At 49.4% G+C, this 26,341-nt stretch overlaps 1 protein-coding gene across 1 annotated transcript in view; it reads left to right on the top strand.

The window, feature by feature from the left end:
* Positions 1 to 26,341, top strand: part of BRAF (B-Raf proto-oncogene, serine/threonine kinase) — an 805,579-nt gene that overhangs the window by 754,284 nt on the left and 24,954 nt on the right. Inside the window, exon 18 of the mRNA XM_078668198.1 lies at positions 16,938 to 17,091. Coding sequence (XP_078524324.1) covers positions 16,938 to 17,091 — 154 coding nt within the window. The remainder of the gene's footprint in view (positions 1 to 16,937; positions 17,092 to 26,341) is intronic.

The following is a 26,341-nucleotide window of genomic DNA, read 5'->3' as shown; positions in this document are numbered from 1 at the left end:
CTTCCGCGGCTCGGTCAACTTGCTGTTGAGGAGGTGCTGTCGTAGTTCAATGAAGCAGTTGTTGGAGAGGTGCTCCCATAACATCAGGTCGACCAACTGCTGGTAGGTAGTGACCTGACTGCCTTTGACCCACCCCTCGAAGGCTCTGCTAAAAAAGTTCACATATTCTACCCAAGTGGTACCGGGGATTTTTTTACAGTCTCGGAACCTCTGCCAGTACATTTCGGGGGTGAGTCCGTAGCGCGTGAGTAGGGCCGTTTTCATGTGTTCATAGGAGGTCATTTCGGTGTCAGGGAGTTCCAGCAGGGTGTCTCTCCCTTCGTTGACGAACTTTCCCCACAGGCCGGCGCCCCAATCCTTCAGGGGCACCCGATGGGCGGTCATGGCCACCTCGTAGGCTTTGAACCATTGTTGGATATCATCGTTCTTGTAGTATTCTTTGACTACATCTTTCGGTAGGTGAACCTTGGTGTCCACGGGAGGGGCCGCGGTCTTGTCCCCGGCCGCGCTATCTTCGTTGATCTTGGCTTTGATTTCTAGTTCTCTCAGGCCTCGTTTGTGTTCATAGGCTAGTCGTTTTTCTTCGAGGTCACGTTGTCTCCGTTTCTCTTCTAGATCCCCCTCCAGCCGTAGTTGCTCGAGGGCTATCTTTTTCTCCGCTAGCTGGAGTTCTCCGTCTAGCCAGAGTCGTGCAAGTTCCACTTCGTGTAGCCGGTTGCGCTCTCGTTCTCGAGCGTCTTCATAGATGAGGTCCGCGTTTAGTGTTGCGGTTCTTTCCCCCGTCGGGGGTGCGCTGGTTTCCTGTTGCCCGTTCGGGCCATTCTCCTCTTGGGGTGGTCTGTCTCGGTTTTCCACCCAGGCTTGTAGGGCCGATTTGAAGTCCTCTTTTGTGCTCAGGCCAGTGGTAGCGATACCCATGTCTTTACAATTGTTTTAGTTCTTTGTGGCTGTATTCTTCTATCTTCTCTTTCTGGAATTCGGCAGGTAGGTTGGTTCCTTGGGTCGTCATGGTCTCTGTGTGTTTTTCCGTCGTAGCGGGTCGATCACTCTCTGTACGATTTTGCGTTGGCTCGGATCGCAGCGCCTGCCACCAATGTTAGAAAGGCGAACCCGGGGGAGGCAGAAGGTGTCTGACTGACCACCCCTAGGTCTACCCCTCCTTCAGAGAAGGGACCGAGCGATGTCGAGAGGCCTCCGACGGGAGGGCCCTCTCCTAGAATCGTACAGCAGAGTAACCACACCACTACAAATATACACCACACGTAGATAGAGTTTTCAATCTTTATCGGGCAATAAGTATTGTTTCAATATATACAGCAGATCCAGAGATCTGGAAAGTCTCGTGGCAAGGGGCAAGGTAGCGGGACAGTCTTATAGATGGTCGGTTGCAATGGGACCCTACGCACAGCTCTCAATCCTCGAGCTGGGGGGGTTCCGGAAAGTTGGGCCGCGGCAGCGCCAGCAGGCTCCAGGATGGTTCAGCGAGCGTGGACCGCGGCAGCGCCAGCAGGCTCCAAGATGATTCAGCGAGTGTGGACCGCGGCAGCGCCAGCAGGCTCCAAGATGATTCAGCGAGTGTGGACCGCGGCAGCGCCAGCAGGTTCCCAGATGGTTCAGCGAGTGTGGACCGCGGCAGCGCCAGCAGGTTCCGAGATGGTTCAGCGAGTGTGGACCGCGGCAGCGCCAGCAGGCTCCAAGATGATTCAGCGAGTGTGGACCGCGGCAGCGCCAACAGGTTCCCAGATGGTTCAGCGAGTGTGGACCGCGGCAGCGCCAGCAGGTTCCGAGATGGTTCAGCGAGTGTGGACCGCGGCAGCGCCAGCAGGTTCCAAGATGGTTACAGCAAAGATGGACCGCGGCAGCGCCAGCAGGCTCCAGGTAGAACAGCAAGGTGAGTTCGCCTCAGGGTCAGCCGCGACAGCGTCAGCAGGGCTTCTCGACTCCGGGATACAACTGCCGTCCTACTCTGGGGCCGGCCCAGATATAGGTCTGGAGTCCTTTGATGTCCGGACCCTCTCGCCTGGGGGTCAGAGGGGCCGGGATGATGGTGTCCAGACACCCAGCAGGGGGGTGGAGCCTGAGCCCAGGGAGGCCGGAGGGTGATCGAAACCAGGCATCCGGGGATGGTTGGAGAGCAATCGAAACTCCCCTCTCCTTGTCTCTGGTGGAGTGGCCACTCTACCACCCGGAGGGTTCTTGGTGCCTCGATGGCAGGCTCGCTGGGGCTGTGGCCGCGGCTGGTCCGGGACCACGTGTCTGTGACGTGATGGGCCCAAGATGGCGTCGGGCCTGGAATGAGGGTCCGGGGTGGGCACCGGACCGGTAATGCTGGGGCGGCCCGAGGGTGCCGTGTCAGTGGTTGTGGGCTGCCGGGTGGCGGATCTGGTGGTTTGGAGGGCGTGCAGAGGTGTACCCGAGGCCGACCCGGGCTGGATGGAGGGCCGATGTCGTCCGGGGCCCGCCATGCGGGAGGGGTAGGACCACGCCACGAGGCCGGGTCCAACAGTGGGGTTGTGGACCTTGTGTCAAGAGGTCCTGCGTCTCTGGTTATGGCTGTAACGTTGGGACATATTCCTGGTCTTACAACACCTGACAGGCTTTCTTAACACGAGGACTGCGAAGCTTACGTGCGCCTATTGATGGCGGTGGGCCGATCAGATCGATGAAGTAGGCGTCTGCTGTAGGGCTGCGGGTTTGAAGCTACGGGAGCGGTGGGGAGCGAGTGTTGGTGGGGCTTCATCGGCTTCCCCTATCCTTCCCCCCCATCCCCTGACTCTCTCTGATCCCTCCGTCCGCTTCTGCTGTGTTACTGGGGCTTCTATGATGCGGTCTCGAGCAGAGAGTCCCGCTGAGGAGATCAGACGTGGGCACACCTGCCTGTGTTTCGCCGTCGGCACGGTCCCTGCTTTCCTCCACCTCCATGTGGGACCTGGAACTGTTGAATCTCCTGCATACACGGGGGTTCTCATTTTGACTCTGGTGGCACAATGGGGACACCAAAAATCACACAGAACCTGACTATACCCGAGACTGCTCCGGAGAACCAGCCGAATACCCGCACATTGGCTAAGCTGGCAACTATAGCATACCAGATCCATGGGAACTTCTTGCCGAACTACCTTCCCCCTACCCCTCCTTGCTCTACTCCTCTCCACTTTCCTGCTATTGACCTCTGCCTTAACCTGTCCTGGCCCTAGTTCCCACCCTGTTTATCTCCTCGCTCAACTCCTCTCCTCTTTCCTGCTGCTGAACTCTGCCTTCACCTGTCCTGGCCGTTATTCCCCACCCTGTCTATCTGTGAATTTCCCCTCGTCATTAGAGATCCAGCTATTTTGTCTGATGCCCGATGGAGCTACCTGGTTTAGCTATAGGGGAGACATGTCGGGGATTCCCTCCTTGGACGTCACCTACCCAGTCGGTCTTCAGCCAGACTTCCTTTTCGTCTCTCCTGTCGTCTCGTCCCGCATCCTCCCTCTATTTTTGTTCCTCCTTCTCTCCTCTCTCAATGTATTGAGACTGAACCTTTTTGTCGAATGCCCGATGGAGCTACCTGGTTTAGCTATAGGGGAGATGGGCCGTGGACTCCCTCCTTGGTCGTCACCTACCCAGTCGGCCGTTAGACAGATTTCACTTCGTCTCTCCCTGTTGTCTCTTCCCCCCTCACCCTCCTTTCTCTCCTTCCATGCCCCCTCCCCTCTACGCTCCATATATTTTACCCCCCATGGTTCTTTAATTTTTTTTCCCATTGAGACCGAGCTATTTGGCCAATGCCCGGTGGAACTACCTGATAGCTATAGAGGAGATGGGTTTTGGGACTTCCCCTAAACCGTCACCTACCCAGCCGGACTTTGGACAGACTTTCCTTTCGTCTCTCTGTCGTATCTCCCTACTGTCCCTTTACCCTTACCCCCTTCCCCTCTACACTTCAATCATCTCGTCTTCTATGCTCTTGCATTTGTTTGTCTAGCATCTGATGTTAATTGGAACTGATGCAATCTTGTAATGTAACTTTTGTGGAACCTCATGTAAAGCCCTATGATACCTGCAGGTCTAGCCAGTGCTATATTAAACCCCTGTATAAATAAATAAATAAACAACCCAGTTGCCAATGCCTCACGGATCACGGAGATCTTTTACGCCTTCCCATCTATACCACTTCTGCCCACAGTTCATAAGAATAGGAAAGACCGGGCCGAAATCATACTTTTCTGGATTCGGCACGGAGAGTATGGTATCCTGAACTCAGTCCTCCCATCAGACTGCCCCTTTAGGAGGATCTCCTGTCGCAACAACGGGGCACGCTTTGCCTTCATGCATCAGGATTGGTCAGCGGTAGCTGACAGTTTTTTACCTTCCTTAGGAAGTTTGAAGTCATTCTGGAAGCTAGGCGTCCCTCAACAAAGACTGTATTTACCTACCGTTGGGACAGTTTGGGGCTTGGTGCACTGAAAAACATGTTGATCCTCTCTTTGCACCTTTGTCTGAGGTATCCTCGTTTATTTTATAGTTAGTCCAGTAACGCTCGCTTTGGACACAGTTAAAGTATATCTTTCAGTCATATCGGCTTTCTTATAGTTGCTGGATCAGCGCTCCCAGGTTAAGTCATCTTTTGTGATTCGTCCTGAAAGGACTTCAGCACGTTTTTTCCTTGATCTTCATTATGCCCCAATAGGACCTTAATTTCGTTTGAGCACTATTGACTCTTTGAGCACAGGTATAGTTGCACTTTATGTCTCTTGGTGATCTAAACTCACTGCTTAGTAGTTATTACATCATCCGGTAGGGTAAGTGTGCTTCAGGCACTCTCTGTGCACCCTCCAAGCATCAACTTGTTTCCAAACAAACTGGTTCTCCAAACCTGCACCTCTTTTCTGCCAAACGTGGTGACACCTTTCCATATCGACCAAAGAATCACACTGACGACCTTCTTTGCTCTGCACCATCCTACTGAGGAGGAGGAGATACTCATTCACCTGCATCCAAAGAGAGTGTTGTCATTCTACATTGATCACATCAGAGAACACCAGGTGGATGATCAACTGTTTGTTGGGTTAGCGGAAGCAAGGACAGAGAAAGCTGAGCCGAAACAAACCATCTATGGATGGGTCGTGCTCTGCATTAAGATCTGCTACTCAATGGCCAAGAAGTAACCTGAAGGCTTCCAGGCTCATTCCACCAGAGCCAAAGCTGCAATCACTGTGTTAGCTCGCAGGGTCCCCCATCCTGGATATCTGTCAGACTGCTACATGAGCATCTGTGAGCATTACCTAACACTACTGCCTTGACAGTCAGGAAAGTCGTGATGGGCACTTTGCCCATTTGGTCCTTCAGGACTTCTTGGTTTGAATCTGGTCGCAGACCCACCTCCTAGAAGGTGTTTTTTTGGTATCTTTTCGAAGGTAAGTAATCTGCAGCTATAAGTCTCTATCAGATGAACATGTTACTTACCTTCCATAATGCCTTATCTGGTAGAGACTCTATCTAGCCGCTCATTCCTTTTTAATCCTTCCCGCTTCAGCGAACTGATTCTTTCTATCTAAAAGAAACATGTTAGTTAGAGATTCCTTACCTTAGAATTACTCCCAGGCGTCAGACTGGATCTGTAAAGTTTTTCCGTCAGCAGTACCTGTGCACGTCGCAATGTGGCGCTGGTCAGCCTCGCGTCCGTCGTTGGTGTCGTGTCACCGGGATGATGTCACGGCAGCTACTTAGACGACGCCCTAACGCGCTAATGTCAGGTCTTTTTTTTCGCGCCAGCCAGTGCAGTTCCGGGAAGAGCAGTACCTCAAGTCACTGTTTGACTGACTTTTTTCTCAACTTTTGTTGACTTCTTTTTGTGACTTCGACTCCTGGTGCACGAGAGATGCCCGGATTCAAGGCATACGGTTCCTGTAACCGACTGATGTCGGTGACGGATCCACACTGTGTGTCCCTCTTTTGCCTGGAGCGCAACCACGCCCCCAAGTCGTGCTTTGATTGACGGTTGATGGCGATGAAGGCTTTGCGGGAGTAGGCCCGAAAGCTGCTTGAGCGACGGCAGTCAGCTCCGCACCATTCGAGGTCCCGGTTGCGAGGGAGGTTGGAGCCACCACCATTCGTCCAAGTCATCAAAGTCTTCGCACTTGGGATCGGGTAAGTCGAAGCATAAGAAGAAGTCGAAGAAGCCTCATCGCTCTTCGACTTCTCCTCGCCGGTCGGCCAATCCAACGAGGGATGCAGGTGGTGCCCCTCCCGAAGAGTCCATTCCGAGTTTCCCTCCCTTTCCGGGACCCAGAGCGACTCCCGCCCAGCTTCCTATGTTCTACGAGGTGATGCATGCCATCTTTGGGCGACGCGGACCCGCCGGCGCACCTTCAGGCCCCGCGGAACTGGTTGGGGGACCTAGGACTTTTTGTCGCCAACAGCTCTGGCCCCGGCACCGCTGGTCCCCCTTGGATCCAAGCCTGGATCCGGATCAGCGCCGGTTTACCTCATTACACCTCCACATGTGCCGCTTTCTCTGGCACCATTATCCCATTCAACGCCGGTCAGCCCCCTGGCCGGCGTCAACCTCCATCCCGACGTGGACCCTGAGCCGGACCAACGTTGCCCGATACCAGATCCGGTGCCGAGAGTGGTTTTTGTGCCCCCCTTTTTAGCCAGAATCTGAACAGCACTGGAGAGAAGAACTGGGGGATTCCCGTGGTTCGGACACCTCCCCTGATCTTGGCATGTTTTGTCCTCCTACCGTGGCTACAGAGGAAGGAGCTTCGTACGCAGTGGTGTTGTGTCGGGCAGCCGAGGCTCTCAATCTCGAACTCCATACCGTGACAGGCAGGACTAACCTCCTGACAGAGGGGCTTCAGCTGGCAGCGAGCTCTTCTGTGCCTCTGCTTCCGTCAACAAGGCCCTTTCTGACATCCTTTTGGGCACTTGGTCCAGGCCCAACATGGGTGCTCCCATGGATAGGATGGTTACCCGATGCCACCTCCCGGCCCGAGCAACCCCACGTTCCTTTCCCAACACCCAACCCCTGAGAGCTTGGTATAAAAGTGCATTCTCTACCCCCCCCCCCCCCCCCCACCATAAATGGATTCCAAGAAGCTGGATCATCTTGGAAAGAAGATTTTCTCTTCCGCAAGCTTGGGACTGTGGTTGGGCATATTGGGCCGTTATTCCCACTCTGTGTGAGACTCGATTGCGCAGTTGCTGCCTCAGTGTCCGGAGAAGGCCCGTACAGTGCTCTCCCAGGCTGTTGCCGCCGGGAGGGATGCAGCCAAGTTTGCCATCCGTTGTGGACTGGATACTGCTGACTCTCTGGGTAGAATGATTTCTACGTCAGTAGCTCTTAGACGCTACACCTGGATGAGATCCACTGGCTTTTTTAGGAATGTCCAGAATAAACTCATGGACATGCCCTTTGATGGCCATCGCCTTTTCGGCGACAAAGCGGACAACGCTTTAGAGCGTCTCAAGGCCTCACGAGCCATGGCCAAGTCCTTGGGCCTCTCCAGCTGCCCCACACAGTCCACTTTTTCGCCCCTTTCGTGACTACGGAAGGGGTGCCCCGCTACGTCCCACCCAGGGCCACAGGCCTCAGCAAGTTACCCACCTTTCGTGCTGCCGGGGACGTGGAAACAACCGTCGTGGTTCCGGGGGCCAGCGGGCGTTCCAGTCCACCAACCCTCCCTCTGCAGCACCCTCCAGACCTTCCTAGTCTGACTTTTCAGGCCCATGAAACACCAGTGGGTGGCAGGATTCGCGGTCACCTCCCCCACTGGTGCACCATCTCGTCGGACAGGAGAGGAGAGGCTGCCCCTACAGCCATGCCACCGCAATACCACTGCATGTCGGAGGATCACCTGGCCCTTCTCCAGCAGGAAGTGACGGCTCTCTTGGCCAAGGGATCCGTCAGGCGTGTTCCTGTCCCAGAAGTTGGTTGTGGTTGTTATTCCCACTTCTTTCTGGTTCCCAAGAAGGACAAGGGCCTGCGTCCTATCGTGCATCTCAGGAACGTCAAACGCTTCCTCCGGAAGGAGAAGTTCAAGATGTTGACGCTTGCTCAGGTCTTGTCTGCCCTCAACACGCAAGACAGGATGGTAGCATTGGACTTGCAGAATGCTTATTTTCACATCCCCGTCTTGCCGGCCCATCGGCGTTACCTGTGGTTCATGGTAGGTCACAACCATTTTCAGTTTATTGTGCTCCCCTTTGGTCTTACCAGCGCACCTCGTGTTCATGAAAGTGATGGCGGTGGTCGCTGCTCGTCTGCGCCGATCAGGGGTTTCAGTCTTCCCCTATTTCGATGGTTGGTTGTTGAAGGCGGGCTCGCCACAAGCAGTCATCTTCCACCTCCAGACTACGGCCGACCTCCTGCATTCGCTGGGGGTCTGAATCAATGTGCCTAAGTCACACTTGGTTCCCTCTCAGAAGCTCCTCTGCATCGGAGCGAATCTGGACACTGCGCGGTTTCAGGTCATTCCTCCCGAACAGCGAGTCCTGGATATTCGGGCAATGATACCGATCTTTCAGCCTCTATTCCAGTATCGGTCAGAATGACCCTGAGGCTGCAGGGCCTCATTGCCTCCTGCATCCTGCTGGTCAATCATGCCAGATGACATGTGTGGCCTCTATAGTGGGGCCTGAAGTTCCAGTGGGCACAGGATCAGGGAAATCTGTCAGACTGCATTCAGATCTCGGAGGGCACTGCTCGACAACTGCAGTGGTGGCTCACAAACAGAGATAGGGTCAACGGCAGGTCCCTCTCCCTTCCCCAACCAGACCATACGGTGGTGACTGACACATCCCTTCTGGGATGGGGTTATCCACATGGGAGAGGCGGAGATTAGAGGCCTCTGGTCTCCGGCGAAGTCCTAGCTCCATATCAACTTTCTGGAGCTCCAGGCGATCCGTCTTGCACTCAAGGCACTCCTTCTCTCAGTTTAGGAAAGAGTAGTGCAGACAACACCACCGCCATGTGGTACTGCAACAAACAGGGCGGGGTGGAGTCGTGGACCCTATGTCAAGAGGCCCTCCAGCTCTAGACATGGCTGTAACATCAGGGCATGTCCCTGGTGGTTCAACACCTGGCAGGTTCATTGAACACAAGGGCCGACAAACTAAGCCGCAGGTGCGTGATGGGTCACGAATGGCGTCTTCACTCTGAGGTGGTGCAAGGTCTCTTTCGACAGTGAGGAGAGCCTTTGTTAGATCTATTCGCCTCCAAAGAGAATTCTGCACATTGGAATTTCCAAGGCGGCACTCGCTAGGCAACGCTTTTCGTCTCAAGGGGAGTTGCGGTCTGTTGTACGCCTTTCCACTTATACCACTTCTTCTCACAGTGATGAAGAAGATCAGGCGCGACCGGGCCCAAGTCATTCTTGTGGCTCCAGATTGGGCACGAAGAGTCAGGTATCCCGAGCTGCTCAACATGGCCATCGATCCTCCGACCCGTCTGCCTCTTCGGGAGGATCTTCTGTCGCAGCAACAGGGGACGGTCCTCCACCCGAACCTGTCCAGCCTACACCTCCTTGCGTAGAGATTGAGCGGCGGCTGTTGACGTGTTTCGACCTGGCTCCCGAAGTCTGTGATGTCATTCTGGCAGCTAAGCTTCAATCCACTAAGACTGTATTCGCCTGCTTGTTGAACAGATTTCTGGCATGGTGCACAGCAAAAGCAGTGGATCCCCTCTCCGTCCCTCTTTCTGAGGTTCTCTTGTTCCTTCTATCTTTGGCCCAGTAGGGCTCTGCTCTGGGTACTATCAAGGGCAATCTCTAGGTCATCTCTGCCTTCCTCCGCCTTCCAGATCAGCCTTTCCTTTTCAAGTCCCCGGTTGTAAATCGTTTCTTGAAAGGTATAACTTATCTCTTTCCTCCTATTCCCTTCGTTATGCCTCAGTGGGACTTGAACCTGGTTTTAACCTATGTAATGTGTGCTCCCTTTGAGCCGCTTCACAACTGTCCTTTGAGGCTTCTAACTCTTAAAACTGTATCCCTGGTGGTCATCACTTCTGCCAGACGATGGAGTGAGTGAGCTCCAGGCGCTTTCTTCTAAGCGTCCTTTTCTGTCTGAGCATCCGGTTCAAAGTTGCCCTCAGGACTCGTCCATCCTTCTTGCCCAAAGGTGTCACTGCCTATGACATCGGGCAGACCATCACTTTGCCCACCTTCTTTCTGCCTCCGCTCCTTCAAAATAGGAAGAGAGACTCCACGTCTGGACCCAAAACGGGCACTTTCCTTTTACCTGGATCGCACCAAACAGTTCCGGGTGGATGACCAACTCTTTGTTAGGTACGTGGGTGCCAAGAAAGCTTGGGCTGTTCACAAGCGGACTATCTCCCAATGGGACCTTCTTGTGTATCAAAACATGCTATTCTCTTGCTAAGAAGGAGCCTCCAGTGGGGCTGCGTACCTATTCCCTCAGGACGACGGCAGCCACTACTGCTCTGGGACAAGGTGTTCCTCTGAACGACATCTGTCAGGTGGCTACTTGGGCATTGCTGCACACGTTCACCAACCACTACTGCCTGGACAGTCAAGTCCGGAGAGACGGCTTCTTTGGCCGTTCTGTTCCCCAGGACTTTTGTTGTATAACATTTTAGGACCCTATTGTAATTTTCCCGATTCATGCCCTTATATAGTTATAAATCACCATATCCTTATATAGGCATAGAAATCATAACCATATTTAGACATAGCTCATGCAGTCCAAATACGGCAGGGCTACTACCACTAGTTCCGAAAATCTACAACGATTTCTTGGAAAACTCGACTTCAGCAGCTAGGGACTTCCCCTTGCTCGAATACTGACTTGTCCAAGAACTCATGGAGTTTTCAAAGAACTGAGACTCTTTAATGACGTTATTATGTCCACCTTTACGTCAAACTCGGTACCTTCATGGTATAAATATGCCCACACTTGCCATAGCAAGGTGGTTTGGGTCAGTTCGACTATCTACTTGCCCGACGCATCCTGCTACAGCAAGTGCCAAAGGAAGCCGACCCTCCAGCTGACGCACTGAGAGAGACGCTGTCTTTTCTCCTTCCGAGAAATCCACCTCCAGTGTTTCCAAGCTACCCTTGCTGGTTGTTGGGAAATTGAGTCCTGAGATTGACCTTCTTCATTCTAAACCAGGGTACGGAGCTGATTAGACCCTAAGAGAAATCTTGGATAGATTCTTGGCAAAGAATACTAACTTTATGCTACACCTCACTTACTTATTCCCTCGTACTAGACTTAGGTTAGGTACATCGGGGTAGGCGTATTTTAGAAGCACTATTTGAGTACATTTTAGCCTCTGTTATTTATGTATGTAATTATCTATGGTTTAGGAACCATACAATGCTCTTACAGTATTATTTTATGCTACTCTTTTTACTGTATGCATTATATTTTGCACCAGTTTTACGATTGTAGCAGTTATATTCTTATGCTTGAGAAAGAAGACTGTTCAATAAATCCTTTTATTGAAAACACCCGTCTATCTATTTCTCTGCACCTCTGGTGAAACAAAGCATTCACGATTGACTGAGTAAAATATCTATCTATTGTTTCCACGACTCTGAAGATCAGTTTTATCTTGGGAAACAAAGTTGTCATGTTTATGCGGTTGTCAGAAACTAAATCCCTTCTTGTGAACTCAAGAAAGTTTCTGGTGACCTCTGAGCTAGCTGGCACTCACAATTAAGTCGAATATGTTTCGATAGAGACCTAGTCGACATAAGTCCTACGTCACATCTATAGGATATATTATTCCAATGCGCAGAGCCTATTGGGAATATAGGAACTACACTACACTTTGTGGTGTGAACTTGGTTTGCAGACCCACCTCCGGGGTTGGTATTGCTGCAGTATCTATTCTAAGGTAGGGAATCTATAACTAAAGTGTTCCTTTCAGATGAACAAGTTACTTACCTTTGGTGGCGATATATCTGTAAGAGGCATTAGTTAGTTATAGATTCCTTACCGCCCCACCCATTCTCCCCGTTCTGCAAACTGATTTCTAGGGTTAAGGTTATCCTTTCAGGGCCCTAGTTTTGTGCACCAGTGGTCAGTGTCTTGCATGGCTCTGCGTTTCTGGTGCGGAAAGTTGTTTACAGAACTAACGTCAGCACTCAAGGGTGGTGTCCAAGTAGCTGCCGCAACGTCATTCCGGCGACACAACGCCAACAACGGATGCGGAGCCGACCGACGCACAGAGGTACTCCAGACGAATAAAATTTCCCGATCCAGTCTGACGCCTTGGGGTAATTTTAAGGTAAGGAATCTATAACTAACTAATGTTTCTTACAGATACATTGTTACTGAACGTAAGTAACTTATTCATCTAGATGTGCCCCTGTAGGGCTTCAGTGTCAGCACACTGATCTATCAGCCTTCTAACGCGGCTCGTGCTTCTGGTTTGGAAATATCACAAAAAGAAACTGATATCAATGCCCTAGGGTGGCACCTAAGTAGGCACTGCGCACGCCACTGACAATGCCAACACAGAGCTAATTGATGCCCTCCTACGGGCTCGCACAGGTAATGCTCAAGATTTTATAGATCCATTCTGATGCCTGGGAAATAGTCTAAGGTAAAGAATCTGTGGCTAGATAGAGTGTCTACCAGATAAGGTGTTACTGAAGGTAAGTAACTTGTCCATTAGGGCCTATTCCACCAGAGTGAAGGATGCTTCTTCGGCATAATCTGGGGGTGTGGCTGTCCCTGATATGTGTCCGGCTGCATTGTAAGGCTTAGGCCCATACCTTCAACTGGAATTTGTTCCCTCAACTCTGAATTCCACAAGGATACCCATTTATACAGATGTGTTGCAATGCTTCTTTGTTGGACTACATACTTGGCCCCTTGACCTTGGGGATACTGTTTGGGTATTGATTCAAGAGATGAGGAATCAGCAGATAGCAGTAGCTATTGAAAGAACTAGTTACTTGCCTTAGACGGACACTTATCCTGCAGAATCCTCGCCTTTTGAATAATCCTTAAGCGTCAGACTGGATCTGGAAACTTTTAGAATAGTTCTCCTGAGTGCCACTTGGTGGTGTTGTGCGGCTCCCCACAAATGTCTTTCCTTTCTTTCCGTCCCTTGAGACACAGATTCTGAGTTTCTCCATAGTCTTTCACAGACTTTTTAAGAAAACATATCCAGTGTGCAGTTTGGGCCCAGACATAACATATTTTTTTTGTTACAGTTTGTGAAAATATCTAGGATGCTGGGGATGATGATGTTCCTCGTTATGATGAAGAAAAATTGTATGAAGAACATCAGGTTGCCAGTGGGCTTGACATAATGACTACATTTTTTCTGAGCTGTACTTAAATCTTCAGACTTGTATTCTACCAAATATGTCTGCAACGGAACCTATGTGTTTTTTTGTCTTGATCTGGCACACATAAGCGTTTTCAGATTGCTAGACATCGTGTGGCCGTATATGAAGTCTTTGACCCAATCTGCCATCTCATTGCTACACGTCTTTTCACATGGATTAGCACCAAGGCTGTAAGCATGCTCACAGATGGTGGAATATCTTTCATAAACCTCAAGATCTGCCATCATTGTATCAGGATCCTTCTATATATTTATCTTCCTTCTTATTTCTAAGAATATATCTCGCCAGAATGTCCATGCCAGGTGGAGAAATCCTGTCTTTTCTTCGTGGCAACGTAGGCAGTCTGTGTCTTGCCTTAGACCCAACCTAACTTGACGACTGGCTGTTTTTGGTGAGCTCGGCGCAGGTAGTCGTCAACCACCTACAGATGACGGCCAACCTCTTAATATCGCTGGGTTTCACTGTCAATGAGCCGAAGTTACACGCGACTTCTTTGCACATGCTGCCTTTTAGTGGAGTCAGCCTTACACAAGGGAACAAGCATTTAAACAGCAGCAAAACAATTGAAGAAGTAATTGCAACACTCACGAAATCCAACTCCGATTTATAAAAATAGGTTAGTTTTTTATATCATTTTTGACACCAAAATGAAAGTGTTCTAAAGATACAGATTTTACAAGATACAGTAAATCACCATTTTTTATTTAACCTTGATCAGGGATTGGCAATTTCAACAAATGTAATACTTGAAAAAGTTTGTGAGTATCAATGCGGTTACTTAGAGTTACTTCAGGCGACAGACCCTAGCAGGGAGCCAGTCAGGTGACCAGCAAGGTCCACACAAACAGTTACCTCAACAAGAAAAGCAGTCTTCAGTCCATTTTCAGCATCAGTGGCTGCTTGCCATTGACTTTTCCGGTGTTGGCCTATTGCAAGGGACACAGGTTGCTGACGGTGATCAAGAAAGCTGAAGGTTTGCAGTCGACAAGGGTCTTTCTGAGGCTACTCCTTGGTCCCTGGGCTTGGTGAGGCGGTCCTTGCCACAGGGAAAGATATCCTTCTTCAGTGGCAGATTGGGTGATTGTTTTACCTTTGTGACACCCAAGGTGGCACAATCATTGCTGCAGTCCCTGGTGTGACCCTCTAACTTATATGCCCTGGGTACCATATACTAGGGCAGAGGTCTTCAAACTTTTTTACTGTGAACCCCCGTAAGCAAAATGTATTGAGGTTGGGGCCCCCTCCTTATAGCAAGGATCGGAGGAGCGTGCCTTATGAGATGATTTCAGGAATACTTTTTCTACAGCTTACGAGCCGCACTAAATAAGAGACTAATAAAACAGCAAATGTATCAAACAAAAACAGATATTATCCCAAACAAACTGCTCTCCTTAATTGGAGTGTTAAGCCCCTCACACTCCTTGACCCCAAAGCAACTGCACCTGCTGAACTAATAATAACTGCAGCCCTGATTAGCAGACTATCTCCCCTGCATCTTTTACCTCTTCCCCACCATGACATATCATCACCTCAGACCTAATGCTTGAAAAAATACGCTGATTCCCCCTTTTTTTTTAAAGGTAGACAGTCATAACTGATGCTGTGGGCCCCTGAAATCCCTGGCCCCCAGTCCTGCTGCATCTGCTTCCTTAATGATAATCAGCAGTGGCCACTTACACACTTGGCAGCAGTACCAGTGTCACTAATGAATGTCCCTTAAAAAAAACACTTATATTGTCCCTTCTTTGAGGTATCTCCCTAAAAAAGCTGTCTCTGGCCATTTGTAAACATAAAAATGAGTCCCCTTACAGTGCTCCCTATTCTGTCCCATCTCTTTGACAATATCTATGAATCTCGCTCCTTTCTTCTGTCTCCTATACCATTACTGTGAGGCCCCAGGGATCGAGAGGATTTGGGCTCTGTATCTGAATGCAGCCCTGCTGGCCTTCTAACTGCCACCCCATGGACTCAGCTTTCACAAAAAAACTTCCCCTGAATGGTTAATACTGTCTTTGAGGGGCTTCTGCCTGAAATCGAAGGGTGTGGTGGTAGTGCAGAAAGTTAAAAAAGAAACCAGCCTTCTTACCAGCCATTAATTGATTGAGTCACTTAAAGCCAGGGCCACTGGAATTAGGAGTTTCCTCAGTAGCAGTGTTTTCCACATAATTATCAGTTTAGTGCACTTGCTACATAATCTGCAGATTACAACAAAAAAATCTTGAGTCTAGCTCAAATGGAACCGTACTTAGGGCCATTGAGGTGACAACCATCACAATATAGGGTTTTCTAGAACAAAGAAGAGCACAGCATTGCAAAAGCAGACCATCTCCAGAAGGGTTTTTCTCTGCATAGCAATATGTTACTCCCTGCCGAAAAACAGCCCCTAGAATGCTTGCAAGCTCATTCCACCAAGGTCATATCTGCTACTACTGTGTTAGTACACAATGTGCTTGTCCTGGACATCTGGCAGGCGGCTACGTGGGCTTCGGTGCACACCTCAAAGAAGCACTACTGCCTTGACAATCAGATCTTTCGAGAATGGCATTTTACCTGCTGGGTCCTCCAGGACTTTTTTTAAGTGAGCCATAAACCCCACCACTATGGGAGGTACTTCTCTGGTATCTATTCACAATGTGAGAAATGTGCAATTAGAAGATCCCATCAGAACAAGATACTTACTTTCAATATGATCTTTCTGGTGGATAGTCTTTGTAATCACAGATTCCTCAGCAACCCTCCCACCTCCCGGTTCTGTGTACTGGACTCATTTCTATCTAAAAAAGTCCCAATCTAAAGCTCTGTACACTGGTGTTATCAATATGTCAATGAACTCTCCATCTGATGGCGCTGACAATCTAAAAAGCAACTGACATAACTTCTGAAATGGAACAATGTCTGTGCTGAGCCGCGGGACCAATACTAAAGTTCCCGGATCTAGTCTTACGCTTGGGGATTATTCACAAGATGGAGGAATATGCAGTTAAAGTATCCACTAGAAAGATCATTACCAATGGTAAGTAAATTGTTCTTTTGTTGGATAATGGTATCTACTTACAGATTCTTTACTAGTCCTACTCTCCTCCCTGCTGATGCGGTCATGTGACTTTTAATAATAATGTTCCAAGTTAGTTTTTGTGGACTGCGAGTTCTGTTAGCATCGTAAGCCTGTTCTCTGCCTCTTATGGCGTTAAAAAAATACCGGTGTGCCCCTTGTGGGGTCCATAATGTCATTTCGGGGTTGAACTGGAGCTGAGACATCACCTTCCAGTGCAGGAGAGTCGTTTAATTTTCCAGTTCTAGTCTGGTGCCTGAACAATATTTCTAGAGGTGAGAGTTTTGCAGGTAGAATATCCAACAGAAAGATAGTTACCGAGGGTATGTACTTTTTTAGAGAGATCTATCCAGTCTGCATATTCTGTTTTCGTTCTTGGCCCACAGATCCCCTATTGTCTTTACTCACATTATCACATTTACTCCTGAGCCATTATGTTTGCTCAAGGTCCTTAAACAAATTGCTCATTTATGTCCATTTCTTCAGCTGAGATGTTGTACCATACGTTCACCGTGTTTTCCAAAAATACTTTAATCCTTTGTGCAGTCTTGTGGTAACTATTTTTTTTGTCTTTCCAGCTTCTTGCCTCCATTGAGCTCTTGGCCCGGTCATTGCCAAAAATTCACCGCAGTGCATCTGAGCCATCTTTGAACCGGGCCGGATTCCAAACAGAAGATTTCAGTCTGTACACTTGTGCATCTCCAAAAACACCTATCCAAGGAGGTGGATATGGTGGGTTTCCAGTACACTGACATTACACATGTGTGTGTTGGTTGTGATTACCACCCGAGAAACTCTCCCTTTATCTCTCTGTGAAGTCAGGTTAATGGAATATGAAGTGTGAGCAATTACAGTTTTTTCAATCAATGTGCTGTCTTCAGTGCCGGGATGGTCTGGTAGGACAAGGTGTTGCGCTCTATGAAAACCTCTCATTCGTTCAGTCAGGCAGCACCAATACTAGTTACTTCTGATGTGGCCCTATAAGTAAAGAGACGCAGGTGGAAGCTTGGGTGCCTTCCTGTATATCCTTTAACCCGGTTTTCTTCTTGTGGGAGTCCATGCTACATCACGGGAACAAAGACAAGATGAAAGCCAGCCATGTGGAGAGATAAATTGTGGCACACCTGCAGAGATGCGATAAATTGGTGATGTACATCTAGGCTGAGCTAGGTAGTGCTGAAAATTAGGGCTGACCTGGGTTCCTAAGAGCACTATTTAAGTAAATCTTGGAATAAAGTTGCAGTGCTGTTGAAGAGGTTTACTCAGAGGAGCCGCTTTATAGTGTTTGTGTGAGATGGCCAATGCTGAATAAACATAGAATTAAGGCTGTAATTGTGATAGAAACGGTTCACAAAATCTGGTCTATTATTCATAGTGCTGAGAGAGACTGCAAACACGAGCTTTCTGCTAAAACTCAAGTAATAGGAACTGGAGATGAGACTTGTCATGAGACCTTGAATAATGTTAAGATAGTTAATTTGATGGTTAACATGTTGGTGAGATGAACTGAAGATGCACTTGCCTCAAAATTTGAATTGTTGATGTAAGTTAGGTAGGTAATTATATACAAATCTCACCTGCAATAATGTATCACAGAAAATGCTTGTAACAACACTTATAAGGCTCGTTTTCGATTGCAAGACCTAAAATGATTGGCATACACATTGAATATCTCCAACCTTCTGCAGGATTACACCTCAGTTTTTAAAGAAACTTTTTTTTCAAAAATCTTAAATTAATGTGAATTATTTTAACAAAAATTATCGCAAAATATTTGCACCAAAACGAGCTGTGACTTAATTTGTCAGCCAAAAAACAAACCTTTTTAAAGGCAAAAGAAATGGGTTTTTTTGGGGGTGGTATTTGTAATAGTTGTATAACTGTGTGACCTACCCTCTCCCCCTCGGCATCCCTCCAGCTGTTCTAGAAAGAAAATACCATAATAAATCAACACTTTTGGCAGCAATAATGTGAAAGTTGGAAGCACAATATTACAAATTGCACTGTAGATACTTTTGAGATGGGGCTTTATTTCTATTAACACCTTTAAGAAACCATATGTTTGCACCACTCTCTTACAGAAAGTGCTGTATATGAAAGCAGATGTTATCATGGATGCAGAATAAAACCGATTAATGCACAAAAGTGATTACTGAATAGCGTGTTAACGCCAGGTAAAGGCACCCAAACAGCAAGCACTTCTTAAGCAAAAACTTTATTACATTGTTGCATTAGCAAGTAAATAAAAAAATACTCACTAGCTTGCACTTTGTGTCACTTCTGCAGTCTAACAACAGAACTACTACTAGATGCCTGTTGTGAAGTACGTTGGTGAAGTAACATATATACACGTATTTTAGCACGCCTGACAAATATTTTAAAATTGTATTTTTCACTCTGACTGTGTAATTACTTGAAGTTGCTTTTACCTGCACTCTTCTGCCCTCGTGGCCCCGTTCCGCCCCGGCTTGTGCCGTTTGTTGCGGAGGGCCAGCTCGAGGAGCGCACTTCCTGCTGGCTGACACCACTTCCGCCCTGCGCTGAGTCGTTGCAGGTGAGCGGTCTAGTGCTCCCTCCCCTTTAGTACTTAATGGCGGCATGGAGGAAGCGCAGCGGACGAGCGCAGCGGGAGCGCCGACTTCGCGCCGAAGTCGCGCACAAGTCAAGCCCGTCTGCGCCCGTCCGCGGCCGACCGGGCCCAGGGCCCTGTCGTAATGCTAAACGCTACTCATATTCTTCCACCGACCTGCTAAGATTAAATACATTAGGGCCTATCCCTGCCCGTACTGCTAGGAGGGCCCAGATTTGTGGCATTCTAGTCCCCTCTGATGTCCAGGCCTTTATTCCATTACACGCCCTCCCTTTGGGCCCCCTCTCAGCACCGCCGTCGATTTCTGCCTCACTTTTCATTTACTACCTTAATACCCGCTCCCTTATCCGCCACCAGCTTGAGATATTTCAACTGTTACATCAGAGCAGCATTGATATCCTTCTGTTAACCGAGACCTGGATTATGGAGGATTCAGGTCCTGATGTCCTTGCTGCAATACCCACGGGTTACTATATTATGCATGCCAACCGCCCTGGAGGAAAATCGGGCGGCGGAGTAGCAGCTATCATTAGATCTCAATACAATTTTTCTGAGATTACCGTGACTGCCATTCCTAAAACTGAGTGCTTAGCTCTTAAATTCTCTTCGGATAAGTCTTCCTTTATTTGTGTTATTGTTTACTGTAGGAGAGTAGGGTCTGCAATCCTATGATCACCCAGATTTTTGCTTTTTGCTGCACTGGTTTACGACTTTCCCTGGCTGTGGGCCTGCTAATCAGACCCACAGCCTAGCTGTTCTCTCTATCCAAATTGTACTCAGGTACTGAATTGGCACTGGGCCCTCTCCAAGTCCCTGTACCCAGGGCTGAGGTGTACCCAGAAGTCTCCCAGGGGCTGAAGCATGTATTGTGCCACCCCTGGGCTGACTAACTAAACTGACACAACTGGCTGCACGACAGCTGGGGCAAGGTGGTGTACTCACCCTTTGCTTTAGATATAGTATACCTATATCTAACCCTAAAAATGGACACACAGATCTCCTATCAGTCACTCCTATGGCAGGCCTTAACAATCCTGAAGGCAGAGTGCTTGGAATCGTGTGAGATGGTGCTCTGGCATGAGCTGAGCCTGTCTGCGGCTTTCGGGATCCATCCCTTAGCCGTTTCCATGATATCGCATACCATATACTCTTAAGTGCATTATAATCCTCGCGGTTATATGCCAACTCTGGTATCGCTTTATCAAAACATGTCGAGTAAGGTGTCATACGAATTGGAATACTAACCCCTCGCCAATTCTGGCGACGGGGTTAGCATTCCACCCTTCTAGAGGGACACGACATGTATGTAACCCCTAATCCCGGTTAAAGTCAAACAGAGCCTCAGCTCCACAAAATGGATGCTGCCACCGAGACACAAGTCTGCCCTCCTGCTGCTGGGAGTCCTCCCAGAGCAGGAGATAAGGACAAAGGGTTTCCTGCCAGGGGCGGTGCCAGCACCGTCCCAGACAGGGTTTTGTGTATTGTAGGTAGGCAGGGCTTTAGAGGAAGGTGACTGCACGTGGCACCCCGGTGCTCACTGTGCATAGGCTGGCTGGAACCAGTTCCAGGGTCACTCCAGACCCTGTGCTGGGGAAAAGCCCGCCAAGGAAGTGGGTGTAACCACCCCCCTCCTAGTCCCACCCCTAGGGCAGGACTTAGTCGCGTGCCAGCCCCTTTTTACAGGATAAAGGTAGGAACTGGCCCCCTTCCAAATCAGATCATCTTTGAATCCTGAAACTACTTTCCACGAAAGGAACTCAAGACTTCTTCCTAAGATTTCTCCCTTGTGACTAAGGAGTAGTCACCCTGCATCCGCAGGCACCATCTTAAGAACACTGCGGTCTGCTGCAAGTCTCTCCTCCGGATCAAGACTGCCCAGCTCGACGAGAACCGGCTTCCCTGGCACCTCTGACCTCTACCTACATCATCAGTCACGCTGAGATTCGTGGGTGTGACGAGACCTCGAGGGACCGGCCATCTTCAAGACTGCACGACTTCTGCACAGCAAGCCCGCCGAGTAATTTCCTGGTGAGTGCTTTGGGGTCCGAGAAGCCCCGACCCTGAGCAGCTCCAGCACCGAAGTGCAGCCTCCCAGCATCTCCACGATCTGCGTGGGGCCCTTCTGCTTTTTGCTGCTCACCGCGTTGTTTGGCTACTAGCCCGCAGGCTTGTGGCCTTCCGAACGACGCCCGACGACAACACTGCTGCTGGTCTGGTTGCTCCAGACTGGCCCTTGCTTCCCTCCATCGGAGAAGTACCCTGGACCCTCCTGGTCCGGCTAAGACGCCATTTTAGGTCCACCGCGTGGGCCTTGCATTTGCCAAGACTTGTTGCCCAATCCTGGGTCCAGCGACGTCGACAGCAAGAACCTTCGTGGGACAGCTCGCACCTCCATCCTGGTCGCCGACAACGCCTCCTGGTCCGAGAGACTGCAGAGCCCAGCAGCGCCCACTCACCTGACTGCGGTGACTTCGCCCGGTGCCATCCTGGTGCCCCCTTAATCACTGGCTAGTGATTCAAGAACTTGGTCCCCTCTGCTTTCAGGTTTCCTTCTTCCTTGATCCAGGCTTGGATCCATCGAACTTTTCTTCACTGGTCGCCTGCCAGCAACTTCCTTCTTCCAGGCTCCTGGTCCGGCAACGAGATTCCCGACGTCTTTTCAGACCTATGCAGCTGCAGCCCCTGGGCTAGGTAACTTCGGCACTTCGGTGTCCCAGCATAGCCTCACTATCCTAGGGTCAGGATCCACTGTCGTTTTCTTCCTACCAGGTCGGGTTCGCCCGTGAACACTAACTTTGCCTTTACTAGCTTCCATAGACTTTGTCCCGCATCCCGCGTGAGAGTGCACACTCTGCACCCGAGTCCCCTAGGTCTCCTAGAAGTAATCTAACGATTCTATAGTCAAGTCCTAGCGATTCCAAAGCCTATTAGTACTGTACTTACCTGCTAGTAATTTCGCATTCCACTTTTTAAGTATATGGTTTTTCGTGCCCCTCGGGCATTTGTGTATAACGTGCTAACTTAAGTATTTTCATAAGAGTTTTGTTGTGTGCTTAGCACCCTGTCCTCATAAAGAGTACAGGGTTGTTGTGATTCTAATAAATACATTGTTTATTTTCATAACACTTGTGTGGTGTCCTTTCACTGGGTGTTCAAGGGGCAATGTGATGGTAAAACAGCTGGCTTAACACGCCCTCTAGAGTCTTAGCCTTAGACTGCTCGTATCCATGCTACTAGGATAGCTGGTCTATAAGGTTGACTTACAACCAATCATCAATAAGGGTTGTTTGGACTGATATATAGTGATCACTAGAATAGTGAACACTGCACATCAGGCCAACTTCTCACATTGGTGAGCAGCGGTTGGGATTTGAGCTTACTGTTGTTTTACCACACATGCCCTAAGAATATCTTGTGAAAGATCACATAAGTACTAAAGGTACATATAACTTAGCTTAGAATACTCTGAGTTCTACTGAACCAGCTGTTGTAGCTCCTAGGGCCTAGCACACCCTAAACTACAACTCTAGCAAGGGATCAGTAGGCAAACATATAGTGTAGGTAAGTGCACCACTTACACCTCACTAGAAAAGCATGTCTACCCAGGGAGATTCTACTGAGACTCCCCTGGTCAGTGTTGACCCTCCACAGGTCACTTCAAGATATGCAGCTCTCAGTTTCCAGGAGATGAGACAGATCTGTGTCTCCAGGAAACTGAAGCAGGGGTCTAACCCCACCATTCCCTTTCTGATAGGTCTCTTAGAGACATATGATGCCAGAAAGCTTTCTCAGTTACATGAGAACATGCCAGCCTTAGAGGGAACCTCTGGGGATCCAGACCTCCCCAACACTGCTACTGCAGTTGAGGAGGAGGAGGATCAGGAGGAACTCTCTGGGGATGAGGTAGACAAAGGTCTTGAGGTAGTCAGAAGGCTAACCAGGACCAACTTAGACTTACTTGGGCTAGGATCTGGGGGACCCCCAGTACTAACCCGAAGTGGGCCTAACCTTGGAGTTAGGAGAGATAGATCTCTTTCTAGGGACTCCAATAGATCTCTGCACTCTAATGCCTCTTCTCAGGGGAGAAGGAATCCTCCACAGAGGAGATTTACTTCCCCTCAGAGAAAAGAGCATGAAGCTAGAATGAGACAAGCTGAACTGAGGATTGAAAGGGAAGAACTTGCCCTGGCCAAAGAGAAGCTTGCCTTTGCTAGAGAGCAGCAGATGAGTGGGCTAGCTCCCACTGGTGGCAGCAATCTCCCAAGAGATAGAGAGAAGGGTTTAGATACTAAACACCTGACTAAGATAGTGCCCCCCTTTAAGCAAGGGGATGATATCCAGAAATGGATGGCTGCTCTGGAGAGGGCCTGCACTGTGCAGTGCATTCCCCAGAGTCAGTGGGCAGCTATACTGTGACTCTCCTTTGATGGTAAAGGTAGAGATAAGCTCCTCACTACAAGAGTAGAGGATGCTAACAATTACCAGGTCCTGAAGAATACACTGGTTGATGGGTTTGGTTTAACCACTGAGCAGTACAGGTTGCTGTTCAGAGACACCCAGAAAACTCAGTCTCAGGACTGGTCTGACTTTGTGGATTGTGCCACTAAGGCTTTGGAGGGCTGGTTGCTGGGTAGCAAGGTTACAGATTACACAGGATTGTATAATCTAATGAAGAGAGAACAAATTTTAAACAATTGTCAGAACCAGTTGTTGCACCAGCACCTTGTTGATTCAGATCTGACCTCTCCCCAAGAATTGGGAAAGAAGGCAGACAAATGGGTCAGGACAAGGATCAAGCAGAACCAGAACCAGAACCAGGGTGGTCAGAAGAAAGCAGACCAGAAGGGTAATGTTAAGAATGAGCAAAATGACCAGAAGTCTTCACCAGGTCCCCAACAAACCAAAGAGGGTGGGGGTCAGGCTTCCCAGAAGAAGAAGACTCAAGAAGGCCAGTCAAAAAGGTGGTGCCAGTACTGTAAAAGTAAATCTCACTGGTTTAGTGAGTGCACCAAAAGAGGAGGACAAACTCCTGCCACTACAGCCCCTAAGGCAACTGCACCCCCTAGTACAGTCAGTAGTGGTAGTGTACCTCCCAAGGCATTAGTTGGGTTAACCTTGGGTACTGAGGGGTCTGACAACTTAGTTGGCACACTCACTCAGGCTGTCCTTGTCTGTACAGGGGATATGGATATGTCCCCTGAGATAAGTCCCAATACTTTGGGCAAATACAGGCAGACACCTTTGATTAATGGCAAAATGGCTCAGGCCTATAGGGACACTTGTGCCAGTGTCACCATGGTGACACCTAACTTTGTGGACCCTGGACAAATCATGCCAGGTACTGATTTCCTGGTGACCAATGCCAGCAATGTCACTACTAGTCATAGTGTGGCAATTGTGGCTTTCTCCTGGGGTGGAGTGAAGGGACAAAAGAAAGTTGTAGTCAGTTCAGACCTCCCAGTTGATTGTTTGTTGGGCAATGATTTGGAGTCATCACAATGGTCAGAAGTGGAGCAGAGGACTCACATGGAAATGTTAGGCTTGCCAGCACATGTGCTTGCTGTGACTAGGTCACAGGCCAGAAAATGCCCCACTGAACAGGTGCTGGATCCTGAAATGATGGACCTGACACCTTCCAAGAAGAAGAGCAGTAAGGGTAAGGCTTTGCCTTCCCCCTTACCCCAGGTTGAGGATCAAGTCTCTGAGGAGGCTGATCTGGAAGAGCTGAGGGAAACTGAGCCTAAAGAGCGTGAACTTGATCAAGTTGAGTTTCTGGGCTCAGGGGGACCCTCCAGAGCAGACCTGGGGAAGGAACAGTTGAGCTGCCCTTCCCTTGAACCCCTCAGACAGCAGGCTGCTGCTGAGGCTGCAGGGAATGCCACAGGTGCCCACAGGGTATACTGGGAAGATGGACTCCTGTACTCTGAGTCAAGAGACCCCAAGCCTGGTGCAACCAGGAGGCTGGTCATCCCCTTGTCTCTGAGAGGTTTCCTTCTCACCTTGGCCCATGAAATTCCCCTTGCAGGTCACTTAGGTCAGACAAAGACTTGGGACAGGCTTGTCTCACACTTTCACTGGCCCCATATGAATGAGAATACCAAGGAGTTTTGTCGCTCCTGTGTCACTTGCCAAGCCAGTGGTAAGTCAGGCGGCACAACAAAGGCCCCCCTCATACCACTACCTGTGGTGGGGGTTCCCTTTGAAAGAGTGGGGATTGACATTGTTGGTCCAATGGAACCCCAGACAGCATCAGGGCACAAGTTTATACTGGTGGTAGTGGATCATGCCACCAGGTATCCTGAAGCTATTCCCCTTAGGACCACTACAGCCCCTGTAGTGGCAAGAGCCCTAGTTGGAGTGTTCTCCAGAGTGGGTTTCCCTAAGGAGGTCGTTTCTGACAGAGGTACAAACTTCATGTCAGGATATCTGACTGCAATGTGGAAGGAGTGTGGTGTGAACTACAAGTTCACCACACCCTACCACCCACAATGCAATGGGCTTGTTGAGAGATTCAACAGGACCCTGAAAGGGATGATTCATGGACTACCTGAAACTCTTAGGAGAAGATGGGATGTCCTGATCCCCTGCCTCTTGTTTGCTTACAGAGAGGTCCCACAGAAGGGGGTTGGCTACAGCCCTTTTGAGCTTCTGTATGGGCATCCTGTAAGAGGACCCCTGTGTTTGGTGAAGGAAGGATGGGAGAGACCTCTCAAAAAGCCTGCAACCAACATAGTGGACTATGTACTTGGTCTCCGCTCCAGGATGGCTGAGTATATGGAAAAGGCATCCAAAAACCTTGAGGCCAGCCAAGAACTTCAAAAAGCTTGGCATGACCAAAAGGCTGTTCTGACTGTGTACCAGCCAGGACAGAAGGTGTGGGTGCTGGAGCCAGTGGCCCCAGCAGCTCTGAAAGACAAATGGTCTGGGCCCCACACCATCATTGAGCAAAAGGGAGAGGTTACCTACTTGGTGGACCTTGGAACTCCCAGGAGCCCTCTCAGAGTGCTCCATGTTAACAGGCTCAAGGCATATGTTGACAGGAAGGACATGAGCTTGCTCATGGCCACAGATGAGGGACAGGAGGAAGAGAGTGACCCTCTCCCAGACCTGCTCACTCAGAATCCTGATGATGGATCAGTTGATGGTGTTGTCTTTTGTGGCAGCCTCACTGAACATCAGCAACAGGATTGCAGGCAAGTTCTGCAATCCTACAGACATATGTTCTCTCTGACACCCAGCCAAACTGATTGGTGTACCCATGATGTTGACACTGGAGACAGTCTGCCTGTCAAGAGTAAAATCTACAGACAGCCTGATCATGTTAGAGACTGCATCAAAACTGAAGTGCAGAAAATGTTGGAGCTGGGAGTCATTGAGCCCTCAGATAGCCCT

This window comes from Lissotriton helveticus, chromosome 1_1, assembly GCF_964261635.1.
Source record: "Lissotriton helveticus chromosome 1_1, aLisHel1.1, whole genome shotgun sequence".
In the NCBI taxonomy this organism is placed as follows: domain Eukaryota; kingdom Metazoa; phylum Chordata; class Amphibia; order Caudata; family Salamandridae; genus Lissotriton; species Lissotriton helveticus.
This window is presented reverse-complemented; position numbering and strand designations above follow the sequence as displayed.